The following is a 15765-nucleotide window of genomic DNA, read 5'->3' as shown; positions in this document are numbered from 1 at the left end:
TTTTGGTGTGATAGACTGTTTATTGTTTTTAAATTTTAGATGCTACCCATAATTGTAATACCTAAATTGACCTTGGATAATTTGATTTTATAAATTCAAATTAACGTTATGGCTTTTTTTTAATGGAAGTTATCCAATCGTTAAAATTACATTAATTATTATTAATAATAATCTAAATTAAATCATATCTTTGATATAATAATTGTTTATACTCTTTAATATGATTTTTTATATTATTTAATCATTTGTAATTATTTTAGTATAAATTATCAATATACAAATTATGGTCAATTATCACTATTCTAATCAATTTATTCAATTTTAGTAATTAATATAATCTTATTTAATTAAAAAAAATTTGAAACATTTTTTAAACCATCCTCTATAATATAATCATGTCTTTAATTAATTAACTATTCATATAATCATGTCTTTAATTAAGTAATTATTCATTTTAGTTGCACCATGTAAATTATTGAATTAAAAATAGTATTTGAAATGTTTCCTTCCCAGTAAAGTTTTGAAACTAATATGGACTTTTGACCAACTATGACTTATGCAACAACTTGATCAATTTATGAAAAGAATAATAAAAATGTAAATTATAGATTTTTAATATAATTCAAATGTAAATTCTTACTTCTTTTTTTTTTTTTATATGGATTTAAGGATGAGATGATTAATTTACCAATCTACTAGTTAAACTATCGAATAACTCATGAAGTTGTAGTAATGTATTTCAATTCAGACTCATCCCAGATAAAATTATTTTTCCTTTTGTATCCTAGGGATTTAGGTTTCTATCTCAATATATGGAAAATGAAAAGTCTTTACTCTCCTTTCAATCATCACCACATCCCACGACAACTATTCCTAATGTTGGCCCTATTACTGAATGACCATCGTATTATTTTTTGTAAGTTGGTTTGTTATTATTTTTTGTAACTTCCTCTAGTCTCTTATTTCATAGGTATCATATATTTGTTGATTTTTTGTGACATGTACAAATGACTCGTGACATGTGGCCCTTAGAAATGGATGCAAATTTTTCTAAGCAAGTTATAAAATGGTCATGTATAAAGCCATCAAATTATGTAAAACCTTTTGAGGTGAATGAATTTAATGAATTTCATATCCAGTCTATTTTTTTTTTAACTAGTGGAATGAATTTAATGAATTTCATGTCCGGTTTAAATTAACACTATTTTGTAAAACCATTTGACTTTCGTTGATGAGAAGTTTGGAATGAATAATATAAAATTGAACTGTATATCATATCTTGAGATTGGAAAAAAAATGCAATCAAAGTCTTATTCAAAATAGGATGGATACAATAATTGGAATATAAGATTTTTTTTTTTAAAAAAATAATGTTCATACAAGCAAATTATTATAGAGTACAAAAACTGAACCAAATAGCACTGACATATGAACTCTGCACACCCAAACACAGACATGTAAACTCAGACATAACAACTCTGCACACCCAAACACAGACATATGAACTCAGACATAACAACTCTATACACTCAAACACAGACATAACAACTCTACACACCCAAACACGGACATATATCAATTCAGACATAACAACTTGCGCACCCAAACATAGACATCAGAACTCCCGAGACATCAGAACTCCCCATATCCTATATCATCTCAGTGCCTCAAACAACCCCTAAGTTATTTTTTTTCACAATATTTTGGACTTTTTTTATTTTTATAATAACAAAAATTTTATAAAATAATTATATTTTTTCAACTATTGTGGTGTTATTCTATCCACTAGTTATATTAGGATATACGAATAATTAATGGTATATTTGAAATACATTTTTCATTTGTAAAAAATTCTAAATGTTTGGCAACCATTAAAAATGCATTTTAGAAAAATGAGTTTATAAAATATGGTTTAGGATAAACACTTGAAATCAAGTTTAAGATAAACACTTGAAATCAACTTTTAGATAGATGAATTTTGAGTTTTTAATAGGTAATCTCTCTCTAATTTGTATGAGAAGCTCTTACCACGACCACCAGCGAACTCCAGCCATAACCTTCGACAATCACCACCGTCCAACCTTTGGCCACCATCTCCGTTCAACTTTCGACCAACACTTTTCTCGACAGTTGCTGACAAACCTCTACCCACCACCTCCTCCGGCGGTCGTCGTCAGTCAACTCTGACCATTACCACCATTGATAAAATCTTTTATAAAAATTTGATATTAATAAAAACACTTTTGATAAATAGTTACCAAACATATGTGTATTTTTATTTTAAATAATTTTTATCAAAAATATTAAAATGAAAACGGATTTTTGAAAAACACTTTTTTCTAAGTCATTCCAAACATGTCCTAAGAAGATTTATTACATCTATCTAATAGCATAGACTAAATTCATTTGCTCTAAGTAACATTAATTAATTCATGTAACATCAAGCTGAATAAACATAAATTAGGAGAGAGAATTCATCGATAATACATGTACCAGAGCGACGCAACAATTTTTTCATTAGTAGTGGCAATAATTCGAAACATAGCTCAACTAATTTGGATATACATTTTCCACCAAGAAAAAAAAAACCTTTTAAGACTTCATATTTTTTATATTCTCGACAATAATTATAACAATTATCTTCCTTGTTCACTCCGCCCTCAAAGTTTTTTTTTTTTTTTTTTTTTTTTGATATGGATATATGTTGAGTTTTGACAAAATATTAGAAGTACAATTATCTTACATTAGAAAAGTTTAAGTGATAGACTCACAAAACTATAAAAGGAGTTTATGCTTTTAGTTTCAGATCATCCCAGTTAGAGATATTTTAAAACTTTGGTATGTTAACTCTAGTTAAATTTTCTTTTGCATTCTCTAATTTGAAAGTGAGATTGGGTGCGCAGAGTATGAAAACTTTGAGAGAGTGTTCTTGTAATTGAGATTAGGGAGAAAAATGTTGTATGATTAACAAATTTCTTATGATAGATTTCTTTGGTATGTGATTTTTTTCTGGGTTGGTAGCTTTCCATGTAATTCTTGTGTTTTTTATTTTATTGCTTTCTTCTGCTTATTTTTGTTAGAAAGTTTTTTCGAACAATGTATGCCATATTTAGTAATGCTACATTTAAATTAATATTTTTAGAGGATAAAAAACTATCGACTTTTAGAACGACAATTGATATCTTATACTTAGGTCATTGAGACCCATGAATGCATAGCAATTTTTTGGCATCCTCTACATCAAAGCAATGGGATGTGGTTACTATTTTTCATAACCATTGGTGGGACTGACTGACTCCAAAATTGAATTTATGGGACAGCCTGTCCCCATTGTTTTTTAATGTTCACATTTTATTTTCATAAATTTTCTTCCCCACTCTCACCTGCCCCCTCTCAATTTTCTATTGTAAGGGTGATTTTCTTTCTTTCTTTTTCTTTTTTTTTTTTCATTTCTATTTACAATTCTTGGACTTAAAATTTTGAAAATGATGCAAGTTATGAATTGATGTTTATAGTTGAATTTTGATTTATTTTGATTTTGAACTTTTAATTTTAGTTTGTTTTTAGAGAATATATTAAAATGATCGCTTTTTAAAATTTCAATAATCAAAGTATACATTTCAAAAGTACAAAATTCAAAATAAATCAAAGTTAAAATTACAAATATCAAACTATTGTACAAAAATTACAAAATATATTTTAAAAATTATCACAAATATATAAACTTATCTTAATAACAAATTTTCAACTTATTTTGAAATTGTGAAAAAGTTGTTTGATGTTAGGATGATCTTCTAGAACTATCCATTGATATTAATACTCTATTGTTGATCTTCTCTGAAAATTTCATAGAATTGAATATTGACATTTAAAACTTGTTGTTTATACTATTAGTTTTAATTTTCTTAACGTATCTAAAAGTAAAATAAATCTTATGTACTCGAGTTAAAATCCCCTATATTCATTATCAGTTTTAAATTATGTAGCATAAAATTTTCTAGTAAATTTGAGTACAACAAAATTGATTAAAGTAACCTTAACCTTATTACTTTTATTAGTTGGAATCTATTCCTTTATTATTATTATTTTTTTGGTATGAGTAGCAAAACTCTAAAAATAATTAAGTTGAATTTTCTTTTTAATAATCAACATATGTGCACGATGAATCAATAAATAATAAAGATATATATTTCCAATCAAGAGGTCAAATATTAAATATTACGTAGTTGTGTAAAGTAAAAGGAGGGGGAGAAAGTTTAACATTTTTTAGTTTTATTTGAAAATTTTAAATGTAAAATTTAATGTTGTGGTTTTCTTTGAAATAGAAAGAAAAAAGTGATGGTAATAATAAGATAAATAAATAAATAACCGAGGTGCATAGAGGGGGTGTAATGGAGAAATGAACATGATGGAATTGATTAACAATAATACTAATTTATTTATTAAAAAATATATAGAAAAAGAAGATTAATTGTTTATTGATTAAAAATTAGAAGAGAGGTTCTGAATTTGAAATATTTAAAGAGGAATAGTGCAGACTCGTGATACAAAGTGTGTCCATCAATATTTGGGAAATGTAAGATGCCATTTTTCTATTTCCAATAAATGGCTTCCATTTCTTTAACCAAATCTGCATCATTGTTTGCTCAGTCTTAGACATTTGCATCCTAAACTAAACTAACCCAAAAAAAATAATAATAAAAATAAAATAAAAGGCTTATTTGGAATGAAAAGAGAAAAAAAAAAACTATTTTTTTAAAAAAAAAAATCTTTTGATAAAATCGGTTTAAAATACACTTTGAAAATATTTCAAAAGTTATATTGAGTGGTTGTCAAATATTTTAATTGTTTCTAAAATGACTTATTTTCAAAATTAAACACTTCAAAAATTAAACCTAACACATCCTAATTTTGTTGATGGTTATTCAAGATAAAGCTCAAAGTTCATGTGCAGGTACAAACTCATGGTACCTAGAGGAGACATAGAGGAATGTATGTTGCAAAAGGGAAACGTCAATTAATGTCTTGGGGACTTTGGACAACCAACTGAACCGATAAATATATACCACTCGAAAAATTATCGAGTTGCACTCGTATGACACCCTACCACCTCAAGCACTATAAACAACCATGGCATTGTCAGCATTACACGTTACCAAAGACAAGTATTCGAGGAAGGACCTATAAATAGTCTGCTTAACTGAACTATACATTATGTACTAATTTAGGCATTAGAGTGTGATAGACTTGATATCACGCTGTTGAGAAGATCTCTTATGCATGTTAGCTAGGAACAACTCAAGACCATATAAAAAAAAGAAAAGAAAGAAGAAGTCGAAAGCCAAGTGTACGTGAGGCTTGTAGTGACATAACGAGATGCGTCGACAAATGTCTTAATTTAATTTATTTGAGTCCAACATTTATAATAAATAACAAATTTTCTAGTTTTAGTTTGAAATAGTTTATTTAATCAATATAATTCCAAATCATAAATTTAATTTAGTTAAATTATTTTATTATTATTATTATCGACATAAAAACTCAATTTTATATAACAAACAAACATCTGAAGCGGGCCTGAGGACTTGAGTATGAGGATCGCGCGTGATTCTGCTCCTTTTAGGAGCTCTAGTTTTACCCTACTCTCGCTTTTGTTACTTTTTCTTTTTTGTACTCACCCAAAATAATAATTAATAATTAAATAGTTAATTAAAATCTTTCTGACTTCTACTTCTAACTTCATTAATAATGAATAAATTAACTTGTAGCTTTGTCATTTTCTTCTAGATCCTATAGATATTAGTAATAGGCCTTTTCTTCTACTATTTTGTCTCTTATTTTCGAGAGGGATTGATGTTTGGTGTTTGGACGTCGGTGGTTTTTTGTTTTATTTATCTATACTTAAAAAAATCCTCATATTTCTTTAGCTAAGGTGAGATTAGTTTAATAATAACTGACATGCAATCTTCTAGTTGAAGGTTTGATTTGCATTTCCATATTTTTTTTATTAAGAAAAAAAAACCTCTTCATGCTATTGCCCAAAGTGAGCAAAATAATCAGCATCCAAAGAAATTAAAATTATCTAATATTTCTCTCAAAACTTGCAATTTTATGTCCAATATGATATATTGACTCTATTAACAATGATAAAATTGAATTTTGTGTCTCATATATGTGAATTCTTAAAAAAAATATTTATATATAAAAAATTTATTAGACAAAAAATTAAAAATTCAGAACATATATTACTCTAGGGGTGGGACTTTATTAAGCATGAAAGTGATTAAAAAAAAAAAAAAAAAAAGAAGCATAAAAGTGGAAGCTTAGGAAGATATTGGATGTTTTTTCTTACAATTCAAAGATCTATTATATATTATGCCATAAAAGTTCATGAACTAAATTCTATAGTTTGAAAAAAAGGAAGATAACTCCATGGTTAATATTTTTTTTTTTTTTAAACAATGGTTAAAACATCTTTTTAACACCTAAAGGTTAATAACTTACTCGTTTCGTTTATCGTTAGAATAACACTGGTTTAAATATCGTTACTGTATTTTGGCAATATTTATTTAAGTCCAACTAATGTGATTACGATTTACATTTGATCTTATTGGCTTAAGGTTGTTGTATGGAATTGTTGTCTCTACAAAATACTTTTCTTATGTGAAATATTTTGTCTACACTATTTTGCAGATCTTTTCCTTATCCGTGCGCAAGTACTTTTGGAGGTTAGGATTGGTCTTCATTGCATCCACTGTGTATATACAAAGACACTTAGTCTTTGTTTGAGGGTTGGTTGTTTTAACAAAAGATTTGGAGTGTTGTTAGTCTTGTGAAACTTTGATCACAAGTGTATTCTTTGTCAGTCTTTTGGAGTTGTGAAGATTGTGTTGTAGTAAGGTTAGAGATATACTCCAAGTCGTTGATATGCTTCATTAATAATCTTCTTGAGAAGGGATCTGCAAACTTAGGGGAGCCTAGGCTCATCAAGTGAAGTGATATTTATTTAAAGGGAAAGATAAGCTGCAAGTGAGCAGGAGTCTCATGATTTAAGGGGAACTTAAGTCTTACCGAGAGGGAGTCTTTGTTAGGAGGAGCTTGAGACATTCGTTACTAATATCATTACTTAGAGAGAGTTTAAGTATCTGAAAATCTCTTATCTAGAGGGAGCCTAGGTGTACGATTAAGTAGTTGAGCTTTACAAAGGTCACTATATTAGAGTAGACAAATACAGTAAATACTATGTTGTAATTGCTTAACATTTGTATTAGTGAAGTTATCTTTCCACGTGCATACTATCCCCCAAACGTAGGTGTTAATTACCAAACTGGATTAACAATTTCTAATTTTTTTTTTCATATTTCTATTTGTTAATTATTATGTGACTTGCCATGATGTAGTCTGTAATACCTTTGATCGTGTAATAGATACTTCCATACTATTTTCAAATATTATTATAATTAATCTATTCTCGTTTTTTCAAGCAAGCAACACAACAACTAACCAAGCCTAACGTCCCTCAACAAAGATGGGAATAAAAGCTTATTTCGTTAGTTCTTATTATAAAAACTTGTTTCGTTAGCTCGTTTGACTTGCATTTTTTAAATAATTTTTTTTTTTTAAAAAAAAAAAAAAATTCTTTACTAGCATTACCAAATTTTTTTCTATATTTTTTTTTTTTTCTCTTTTCACCATCTTTTTTCTATTGCTCTCTGTATTTTCCTTTGGCTTTGAGCCGAATTCATGAAGCCCTTATAAAGCTTCAAGTTTTTCATTCTAAAAATTGAAAGGAGTTTTTAGAGAAAAACCAAAGTTAGAAATATTAACTCCAAGAACCAAATAAATGTAATAAAGCTCAAAAGTAAAATCGTAATATTTTGTATTTCAAGGGACTAAATTGAAATCAAGTTCAAAACTTAAGAACTAAAAATGTAATATTTTGAAATTTATGACTAAATGGAATGTATTAGAACTAAACCCAAAATCTAGAGATCAAATATGTATTTTTTCCCAAAAAAAAAAGGGATTAATATCAATTTACACCCCTGAACTTTGGGGTTGTATCAATTTAAATCATAAACTAATAATTATATCAATTTAAACATTGAATTTTCATAAGTGTATCAATTAAAACCTTGAAATTTAATAAGTGTGTTAATTTAAACCCTAAATTATGTTTTATTTGAATACACTTGTGAAAGTTTAGGGTTTAAATTGTTATATTTATAAAAATTCAGAATTTAAATTGATATACTCATAAAAGTTCAAGATTTAAATTAATACTACTATTAGTTTGAGGTTTAAATTGATACTACCCAAAAATTTAACTACATCTCCATCAACCATCACGGTAAAAAATTATCCCAAAAAACCTTCTAATCTCTCTCTTTATTTATTTATTTATTTAGATATATGCATTTATTTCTATGCCTCTCACGCTTATCATACATAAAAAAGAATTAAGACCACATTTACGTCCCAATAAACATGGTCAATCAAATCTTAACATGAAAAGTGAAGTTCATTTAAATGCATTACTAGTAAATCAGTTAACAATATTATGTAATCAGTTAACAATCGGTTCTGTTTTTTTTTTCTTTTTTTAATTTGATTTTTTTTAACTTTTATATATATATATATATTCGGATTAGATCGGTTCAGGTTGACCCGAATCTAAAATGGGGTAACCCGAGACCCAACCCGAATTTAATATTTTTTAATATTTTTAACCCAACCCAACCCAAAATAAAATCTAATCAAATCCAATTCTTGCGGTTTGGGTTGGGTAGTTCGGTTTGGTCGGATTATCGGATTTTTTGAACATCCCTAATATAAATTATGAATAATAAAAAAAGATTATTATGATTGCAACAATTTTGATTATAAAGAAACAAATATGGTCTACATAATAGTACAAGTAAAAATTATTTGTCACAAGATAAATTATGATTAAATAATTCGATAGAATGTAAAAAAAAAAAAAAAAAATTAGTTTCATTCTTTTCGAGGTACACAACTATATATTATATATATGTGTGTGTTATCACATCCTTAAAAAAACAGGCCTCATTATTCTCTCTCTCAACCACACAAAGAGAAGTTCACACTTTTTGAGCCGAGAGAGAAAAATTAGAAAGAAAAATACCAAAAACCATTTTATCCAAAAACACACAAAATCTCATCATCATATCATGAAAACCATCGATTTCTTCTGCGCCTCCCAAGCCTCCACCGCCGTCGACCAACCTTCATCTTCCCCCGCCGCTGCCGCCTCCGGAAGAGCCATCGACCGCCACAACCCCATCATCGCCGACGGCAGAAGATCAAACTTCACTTCTAGAACTACTTTCCCCAACCCTCCGTGTTCCTCCCAATACTCCCCCATAAATCCTCTCCCTTACCACCAACTCCACGCCGCCGCCGCCTCCCCAAATGTCGCCGCCGACCAGATCCGCTCCGGCGCCTCTGCAACTCATAAGGGTTTGAAGATGAAGAAGAAGAAAAAAAGTTCATCTATTATTACAACCGACTTTGTAAGGTTTGTTCATTTCCTTCAAACTTATCCATTCACTTTTAACTCAAATCTCATTTATTTATATTAATTATCATTGCTTTTTTTTTTTTTTTTTTTTTTTGAAAATTTACAATTTGTTTACACTCATAATTGATATTTTCTTTAATGTACTTTCTAGATTATTTCATGCTATTAAATTCATTTTCGTGATATATCAATATTATCGATTTTATTTATTATTAAAACATTTTTTTTTTTTATTATTGAAACATTGACATTTTAAATTTTAGATCATTTTAGTTCTAGTTAAAAATAGTTTTCTAGCAATATTTTAAGTGCATTCAATATTCGAATAAAAAAATTAAATGTGTTTTTTTTAAAAAATATTTATATCACACAAAAAATTTAAATTAAACATGCTATTTTTAAATATATGAAAATGAGTTTAAGTTATTTATAGATATAATAAAATATCATTGTCTAAAATTGATAGATATATATTTTATTATATTTAAAGTATTTTAGATCGTTTTACCATTTAAAATAATAAATATAATTAAATAATTAATTAGATGCACTCAAAATGCATCTCAGTATTTTTTATAATTAATATGAGTTTTAATATGCACTAAATTCAAAGTTTTTTATTAAAAAATAAAAGCATTTAATAGAAATGGTGTGGGGAAATTTAATTTATTAATTGTAAAGAATAGAAAAATAATGATTTAGTTTGACCACTTAGGTGGAGTTGTGCGAAGCCCAGTGATTTGGCCACGCCTCCTGGGTCGATGCGATACCTTTTGAACGACAAGTCGGTTCGTGATGGTTCGATGGATCGTCTTTCCACATCCATTCAACTTAACAAAAAGGTTAATTCACCAAATGAAATTCCACAACTATCTAAACCAACGGCCGAGATTTCTTTGGAGGACGACTGCAAAAAATCTCCACCTTCCAATCAGGTTAGTATTTTTCACCCTATTCAAGGGAAAAAAGAAAATCAATTGCAAGCAAATAGGCCGTTCGACTTTCAAATTTGTGTTAAATATAGCTCCCTCTAAAAGTAACTAATAAATATGAAATTAAAATTTTAAAATTTATTCAACATAAGATTTAATCATTAATTTTATCTGATTGGTCAATTATTAATATTTTTTTAAAAAAGAATATATTAGAGATCTATTAAATACAAAATTTAAGGTTTGGGGACTTTCTACGTAAAATTGAAAGTTAAGAAATTTATTAGATACTTTTAAAAATTTAGAAATCACCTAAGAGACATAAACTTACAAGTTTAGAGACTAAGTTTATAATTTAAAAATTTTCTATTCCTCTCTCTTATTTATCAAAAACCTAGAGTAGTCCACACGATTACCTAAGCAAACTTTTGCAATAGGTTAAAATATCATTTTGGTCTCTGTACTTTGAAATTTGTTCAATTTGATGTATTTCCAAATATCCATTTTAGTTCATGTACTTTAAAATAAATCTAAATTTAGACATTCGAAGTTATTTTTTTTGTTGAAATTGATTAAATAATCATAATAATTTTTATTCAAAGAAATACGACATGTGACTATGTTTTCAAAATTTATAGTGAAAGTTCTAATAAAAATAAAAAGTAATTAGAAAATCCTCAATAAACTAGTAGTATGAACTAAATTTAAGATTTATTAAAAGTAAATGAACTAAAATTAGACATTTGAAATAAAGACTAAACTTAAAACAAACGGTAAAATATAGGCACCAAAATGATAACTTTAACTTAAAAATAATTATAATGCCATGAATGAGATGTTTTTAAATATAAGAAAAATGAATCAAAATATTTACAAATATAGTAAAATTTCATTGTTTATCTACAATAGACCGTGATAGACTATTATCTGTATTATGATAAATACATATAGTAGTCTATCGCAGTCTATCACATGTGATATTTTGTTATTATCTGTAAATATTTTCAATAATTTTGTAATTTAAAATAATTTTTCATGATTTTGAAATAGAATTGTGTAAAAGAAATTTGTAATTTTATTTTATTTTATTTATTTATTTATTTATTATTTATTTTTAATTTTTGTATGTATGTGTTTAATTAAGGTGATCTCTCACTCTCAAGTTGTGGTTTTGAGGGTATCATTGCATTGCAGAGGCTGTGAAGGAAAACTGAGGAAACATCTTTCCAAAATGGAAGGTAAGCAATGAAAAAGGTTTAAATATAAAGCTAAGCTATTCCCTTTTTCTTTTTAAGTAAATTTATTATTGATTTTTTTTTTTTTAACTAGATGATTAGAAAAATTATATGTTACAACCCGACTTAGAATCTTCAAAAGATTTGAAAATTAAGTTACACTACTTCCATCTCCAAATTTCTTTATTTGTTATCTACTTTTTACTGATAGTTTAAAAAATAAAGCCAAAATTTGAAAAACTAAAAATGTAAATTTTAAACAACTTGATTTTGTTTTTTAAATTTGACTATAAATTAAACTATTGTATTTTAGAAAAAATGCAAATCAAAATTGGGAGGAAATATGCTTAATTTTTTAAAAATAAAAAACCAAAAACAAAATGATTACCAAACGGAGTTTGGTCACATTTGATAACCATTTCATTTAGTTTTTTATTTTTGAAAACTAAATCTATAGACATTACTTTCTTCTCCAAATTTCTTCTTTTGTTATTTACTTTTTATCAATGGTTTAAAAAACCAAGCAAAAATATAAAAACTAAGTATCGTTTGGTAATCATTTTGTTCTTAATTTTTTATTTTTGAAAATTAAACCCCCAATTTCTTACAATGATTTAGATTTTCTTAAATACAATGGTTGAATTCTCAGTCAAATTCTAAAAACAATAACAACTTTTAAAAGTTACTTTTTTTAGTTTTCAAATTTTAATTTGTTTTTTAAATCATTGATAAAAAGTAGATAACAAATGAAGAAATTTAGAGGTCGAAATACCAAAGAATTATCAAACGAGACCTAAAAAGTAGTTTTAAAAAATTTGTTTTTGGTTTTTGAATTTGGTCAATAACTCAACCAACGTACTTAAGAAAGTTACAAATCCCGATAGGAATTGGAAAACAAATTTATATAGTGACTCTTTTGTTCTTTAATCTTTTAGATAGAATCTCATACATTTTAATCGAGAAAACACACTTTTATAATAATTGAACTATTCTCGGTTTTACTTATGATTGGTTTGAAAATGCAGGAGTGAACTCATTCAATATTGATTTTGCAGCCAAAAAGGTGACAATAATGGGAAATATAACACCAGAGGGTATGTTGGAAAGTGTATCAAAGGTCAAAAATGCCCAATTTTGGCCATATGCAGACCCAACACCAACACCAAACCCTAATCCTATTCATCAACAAAATGTATTGAAGAAAGCCTGAACAATTTCATCTCCTACTTTCTTTTTTTTCCTTCTAAATAATTGAGCTTATGTTTATTGTTTAATAATGTAATTGCTAGAAATGCTTCGACACTCCCAGTTATAAGTTGAAAAAATTAAAGCTCCGTTTGATAACTATTTTATTTTTTAAAATTAAATTTAGATATTACTTTTATCTCTAAATTTCTTCATTTGTTATTTACTTTTCATCGGTGGTTTAAAAAACCAAACCAAATTTAGATAACTAAAAAAGTAATTTTCAAAAAGTTGTTTTTTCTTTTTGGAATTTAGCTAAGAATTCAACCATTGTGATGTAGATTATTGTAAGAAATGTGAATGATGTAGGCTTAATTTTCAAAAACAAAAATTAAAAATCAAATGGTTATCAAACGGAGTCAAAGTTTTTTATAAATCTTTAAACATGATCTAAAAACTTGTAGTAAACAAATTTATTACGGTGAAAATTAAAAACAAAATCGTTATGAATATGGATAATAATGTACATATTAAAGATTTCTCGAGTACAATGAATCATTGAAGACAGTTGTTGCTTTGTTTTGTTTAAAAGCTTGATTAAAAACTTATGATTTGGGAAATAAAGCCCCTCTTTCCTTATATTTTTCAATAAGAATGATTTAAATATCTTTCATTGGGATATTACATTTTTGTTTTGGCGCAATTATATGGAATAATAGTCCTTTCTTTGCCTTCTCAATTTTAGTAATTTTACCCTTTTTCTTATAGGCTTATAGCTGTTGGTTTTACATTCATAGATGGGACTTTATTAATTCAATAATTATAAATAAAAGCCTATTCATTTATTTTTCATAGAGATTTCCTTATTTCAATAATTGAGAGGCACATCCTATTAAAAGAATAGATAAAAAGAGGTACGATACATATAAGTTATTTTGTTACCGATCAAAGCATATATAAACTAATTTAATTAAGACATTATACATTTGAATAAGATATTGGATATTTGAATTCTCATTTCTACTCATCGTTGAAATATATATATTTGCCAACGATTCATTATAAACGGTCGATTTCTTTCCATAGATATGAAATGTCATCATTTAATTAGAGACTAGAATTACATAAAACACCAATTAAAATATTTAACAACTAAATGGAGAAATCCATGAAATTAATTATTTACCCTATTTAGAAAAAATATTATATTATAGAAAAGCTATTCTTAAAGGATGTTAACAATGCAATAATCCATTCATGTAAGTAATATTCAAACTACTTCAATACATTGACATTTTTTCGTCAAACCAAGCGCATTTTAGTTTTCTCATCGTATCCATTCTCTATGTTTTTTTAAAGTACAATAAATGAGATTATAAGAATTTGAACCTCCAACCTTGAAAAAGATAACACATGTCAATTATTGCTAATTATGTCGAATTTAGTTATCCATTTTCTATGTTCATTTTCATTTCATATCATAATTTTTCTTCACATGAAGAAGTACAAGGTCGTTCTTTATGCTCATGTGTAATTGGGTGTAAGTGTGTAATATCTTTGGAAAAATTTCTATTACTATGGGAGCGTTATACTCAATTTATTCACACTATAGATTTATCTTCATAAATATTAACATACTCTACATTAATGCTGACAAATCATACAATAGATTTGAATACAGCTGTGTGCGATAGGAAGAATCCGACGAAGAACTGGGCGAAGAAGTCTACACGGCCGCGAGCAGGTGGTGCGACGGTTATGAGCAGAGTGGTTGAACGATGGTCTGACAATAATAAAACTCAAAAACCTGGTTCTAATACCATGTGAAATTTCTGGTATTTTATTCAGTGTGTATTAAAAAGTATGAAATGGATAAATATACACAAAATAAAGATATGAAATATTCTAAGCCTAAATTAAGAAGTATAATGTGGTAATGTATGTATGGTAACAATTATTTTTTTAAAAAAAAATGCTGAAGCACACAATAAATGAAACAGCAAAAAATCGTAGTAGTGAAAAATTTCCCAACGTCTTTGCAGCAGACCGCCATTATGAATCAAAATGACGACTTAACAATAACACCGTTAGATTGATGGCGACTAAACGGGAGTCCACGTGGAGCGATATAAAGCGTCGAGATGTAGAATCGAGATTGCTTCTTTGGGCCCACCTTCTGTTTCCTTGGACCATTCGCATATCATTGTCCCTCACAAAAGGACATTTTACTTTGAAAATAAAATACAAGTCCTTTTCTAAAGTATTTTTGTATCTCCAAAGAACAATAATGCCTTAATTTCAATCTCAAATACTATCTATATTATTAAAATAAATAAGAAAAAAAAAACTCGGTTGACGTTGCAAATCAAACCCATTTTCAGATGATAAAGATTTTTTTTTTTAAAAAAAAAAGCAAAAAATCTTGGAATATTCTATTAGAAATTAATGTAAAAAAGGATTGTGATTTATGATGAGAAAAATGAGGAGGCAACGAGCAAAGAATACTCGGAATAAAGTTCAATTTATGTACTCTCAATTCTTACTCACGATGCGGCAAACTAGGAAAAAAAAAATAGAAAAGAATGATTTATTTCAATATTTGAAAATCGTTATTTTCTATTGTACAACTCAAGTAAACAAGATACTGACAACTCATTGCACTTTGTTTGTATTATTGAAATAGAAGGCTTTGGGATCAAAATGCAACGGTAACCTAAGCTTGTTCCACCTCCAAGATTGTACCATTGGGAAGAGAAAGGTGATTTTGCCACTTATAGCCTCAAATTAATATTCATATAAATTATAAGTAGAATGATTTGGACCATCTATTAAGATTCCTTTTTAAAATCAATCGTGAGTGAGAACGGAGAAG

The 15765-nt window shown here is 27.3% G+C and overlaps 1 protein-coding gene across 4 annotated transcripts; it reads left to right on the top strand.

Moving 5' to 3' along the window:
- Window positions 1-8998: 8998 nt before the first annotated feature.
- Window positions 8999-13052, top strand: LOC120072798 (protein SODIUM POTASSIUM ROOT DEFECTIVE 3-like). 4 transcript variants are annotated; one of them, XM_039025304.2, is made up of 4 exons: window positions 8999-9538; window positions 10257-10476; window positions 11618-11711; window positions 12764-13052. In XM_039025304.2, exons 1-4 carry the CDS (start codon window positions 9192-9194, stop codon window positions 12916-12918), a joined length of 816 nt encoding a protein of 271 aa, XP_038881232.2. In that variant the 5' UTR covers window positions 8999-9191; the 3' UTR covers window positions 12919-13052. The 4 variants fall into 4 exon arrangements, with proteins under 4 accessions (XP_038881232.2, XP_038881230.2, XP_090167569.1 ...); XM_039025302.2 differs by having other exon boundaries at window positions 12734-13052; XM_090311443.1 differs by having other exon boundaries at window positions 10257-10479; window positions 11639-11711.
- The last annotated feature ends 2713 nt before the right edge of the window (window positions 13053-15765 follow it).

The sequence above is a fragment of the Benincasa hispida genome, chromosome 3, assembly GCF_027475165.1.
Source record: "Benincasa hispida cultivar pf3 chromosome 3, pf3_genome.v1.1, whole genome shotgun sequence".
In the NCBI taxonomy this organism is placed as follows: domain Eukaryota; kingdom Viridiplantae; phylum Streptophyta; class Magnoliopsida; order Cucurbitales; family Cucurbitaceae; genus Benincasa; species Benincasa hispida.
The sequence above is the reverse complement of the archived record's forward strand: the minus strand, read 5'-3'. Positions and strand labels throughout refer to the sequence as shown.

Coding starts and splice junctions, on each gene's coding strand:
- LOC120072798 (XM_039025302.2), top strand. CDS start 9,192: ATGAAAACCATCGATTTCTTCTGCGCCTCCCAAGCCTCCACCGCCGTC. Junction 10,477..11,617: donor AATCTCCACCTTCCAATCAG/GTTAGTATTTTT, acceptor TGTTTAATTAAG/GTGATCTCTCACTCTCAAGT. Junction 11,712..12,733: donor ACATCTTTCCAAAATGGAAG/GTAAGCAATGAA, acceptor TTGAAAATGCAG/GAGTGAACTCATTCAATATT.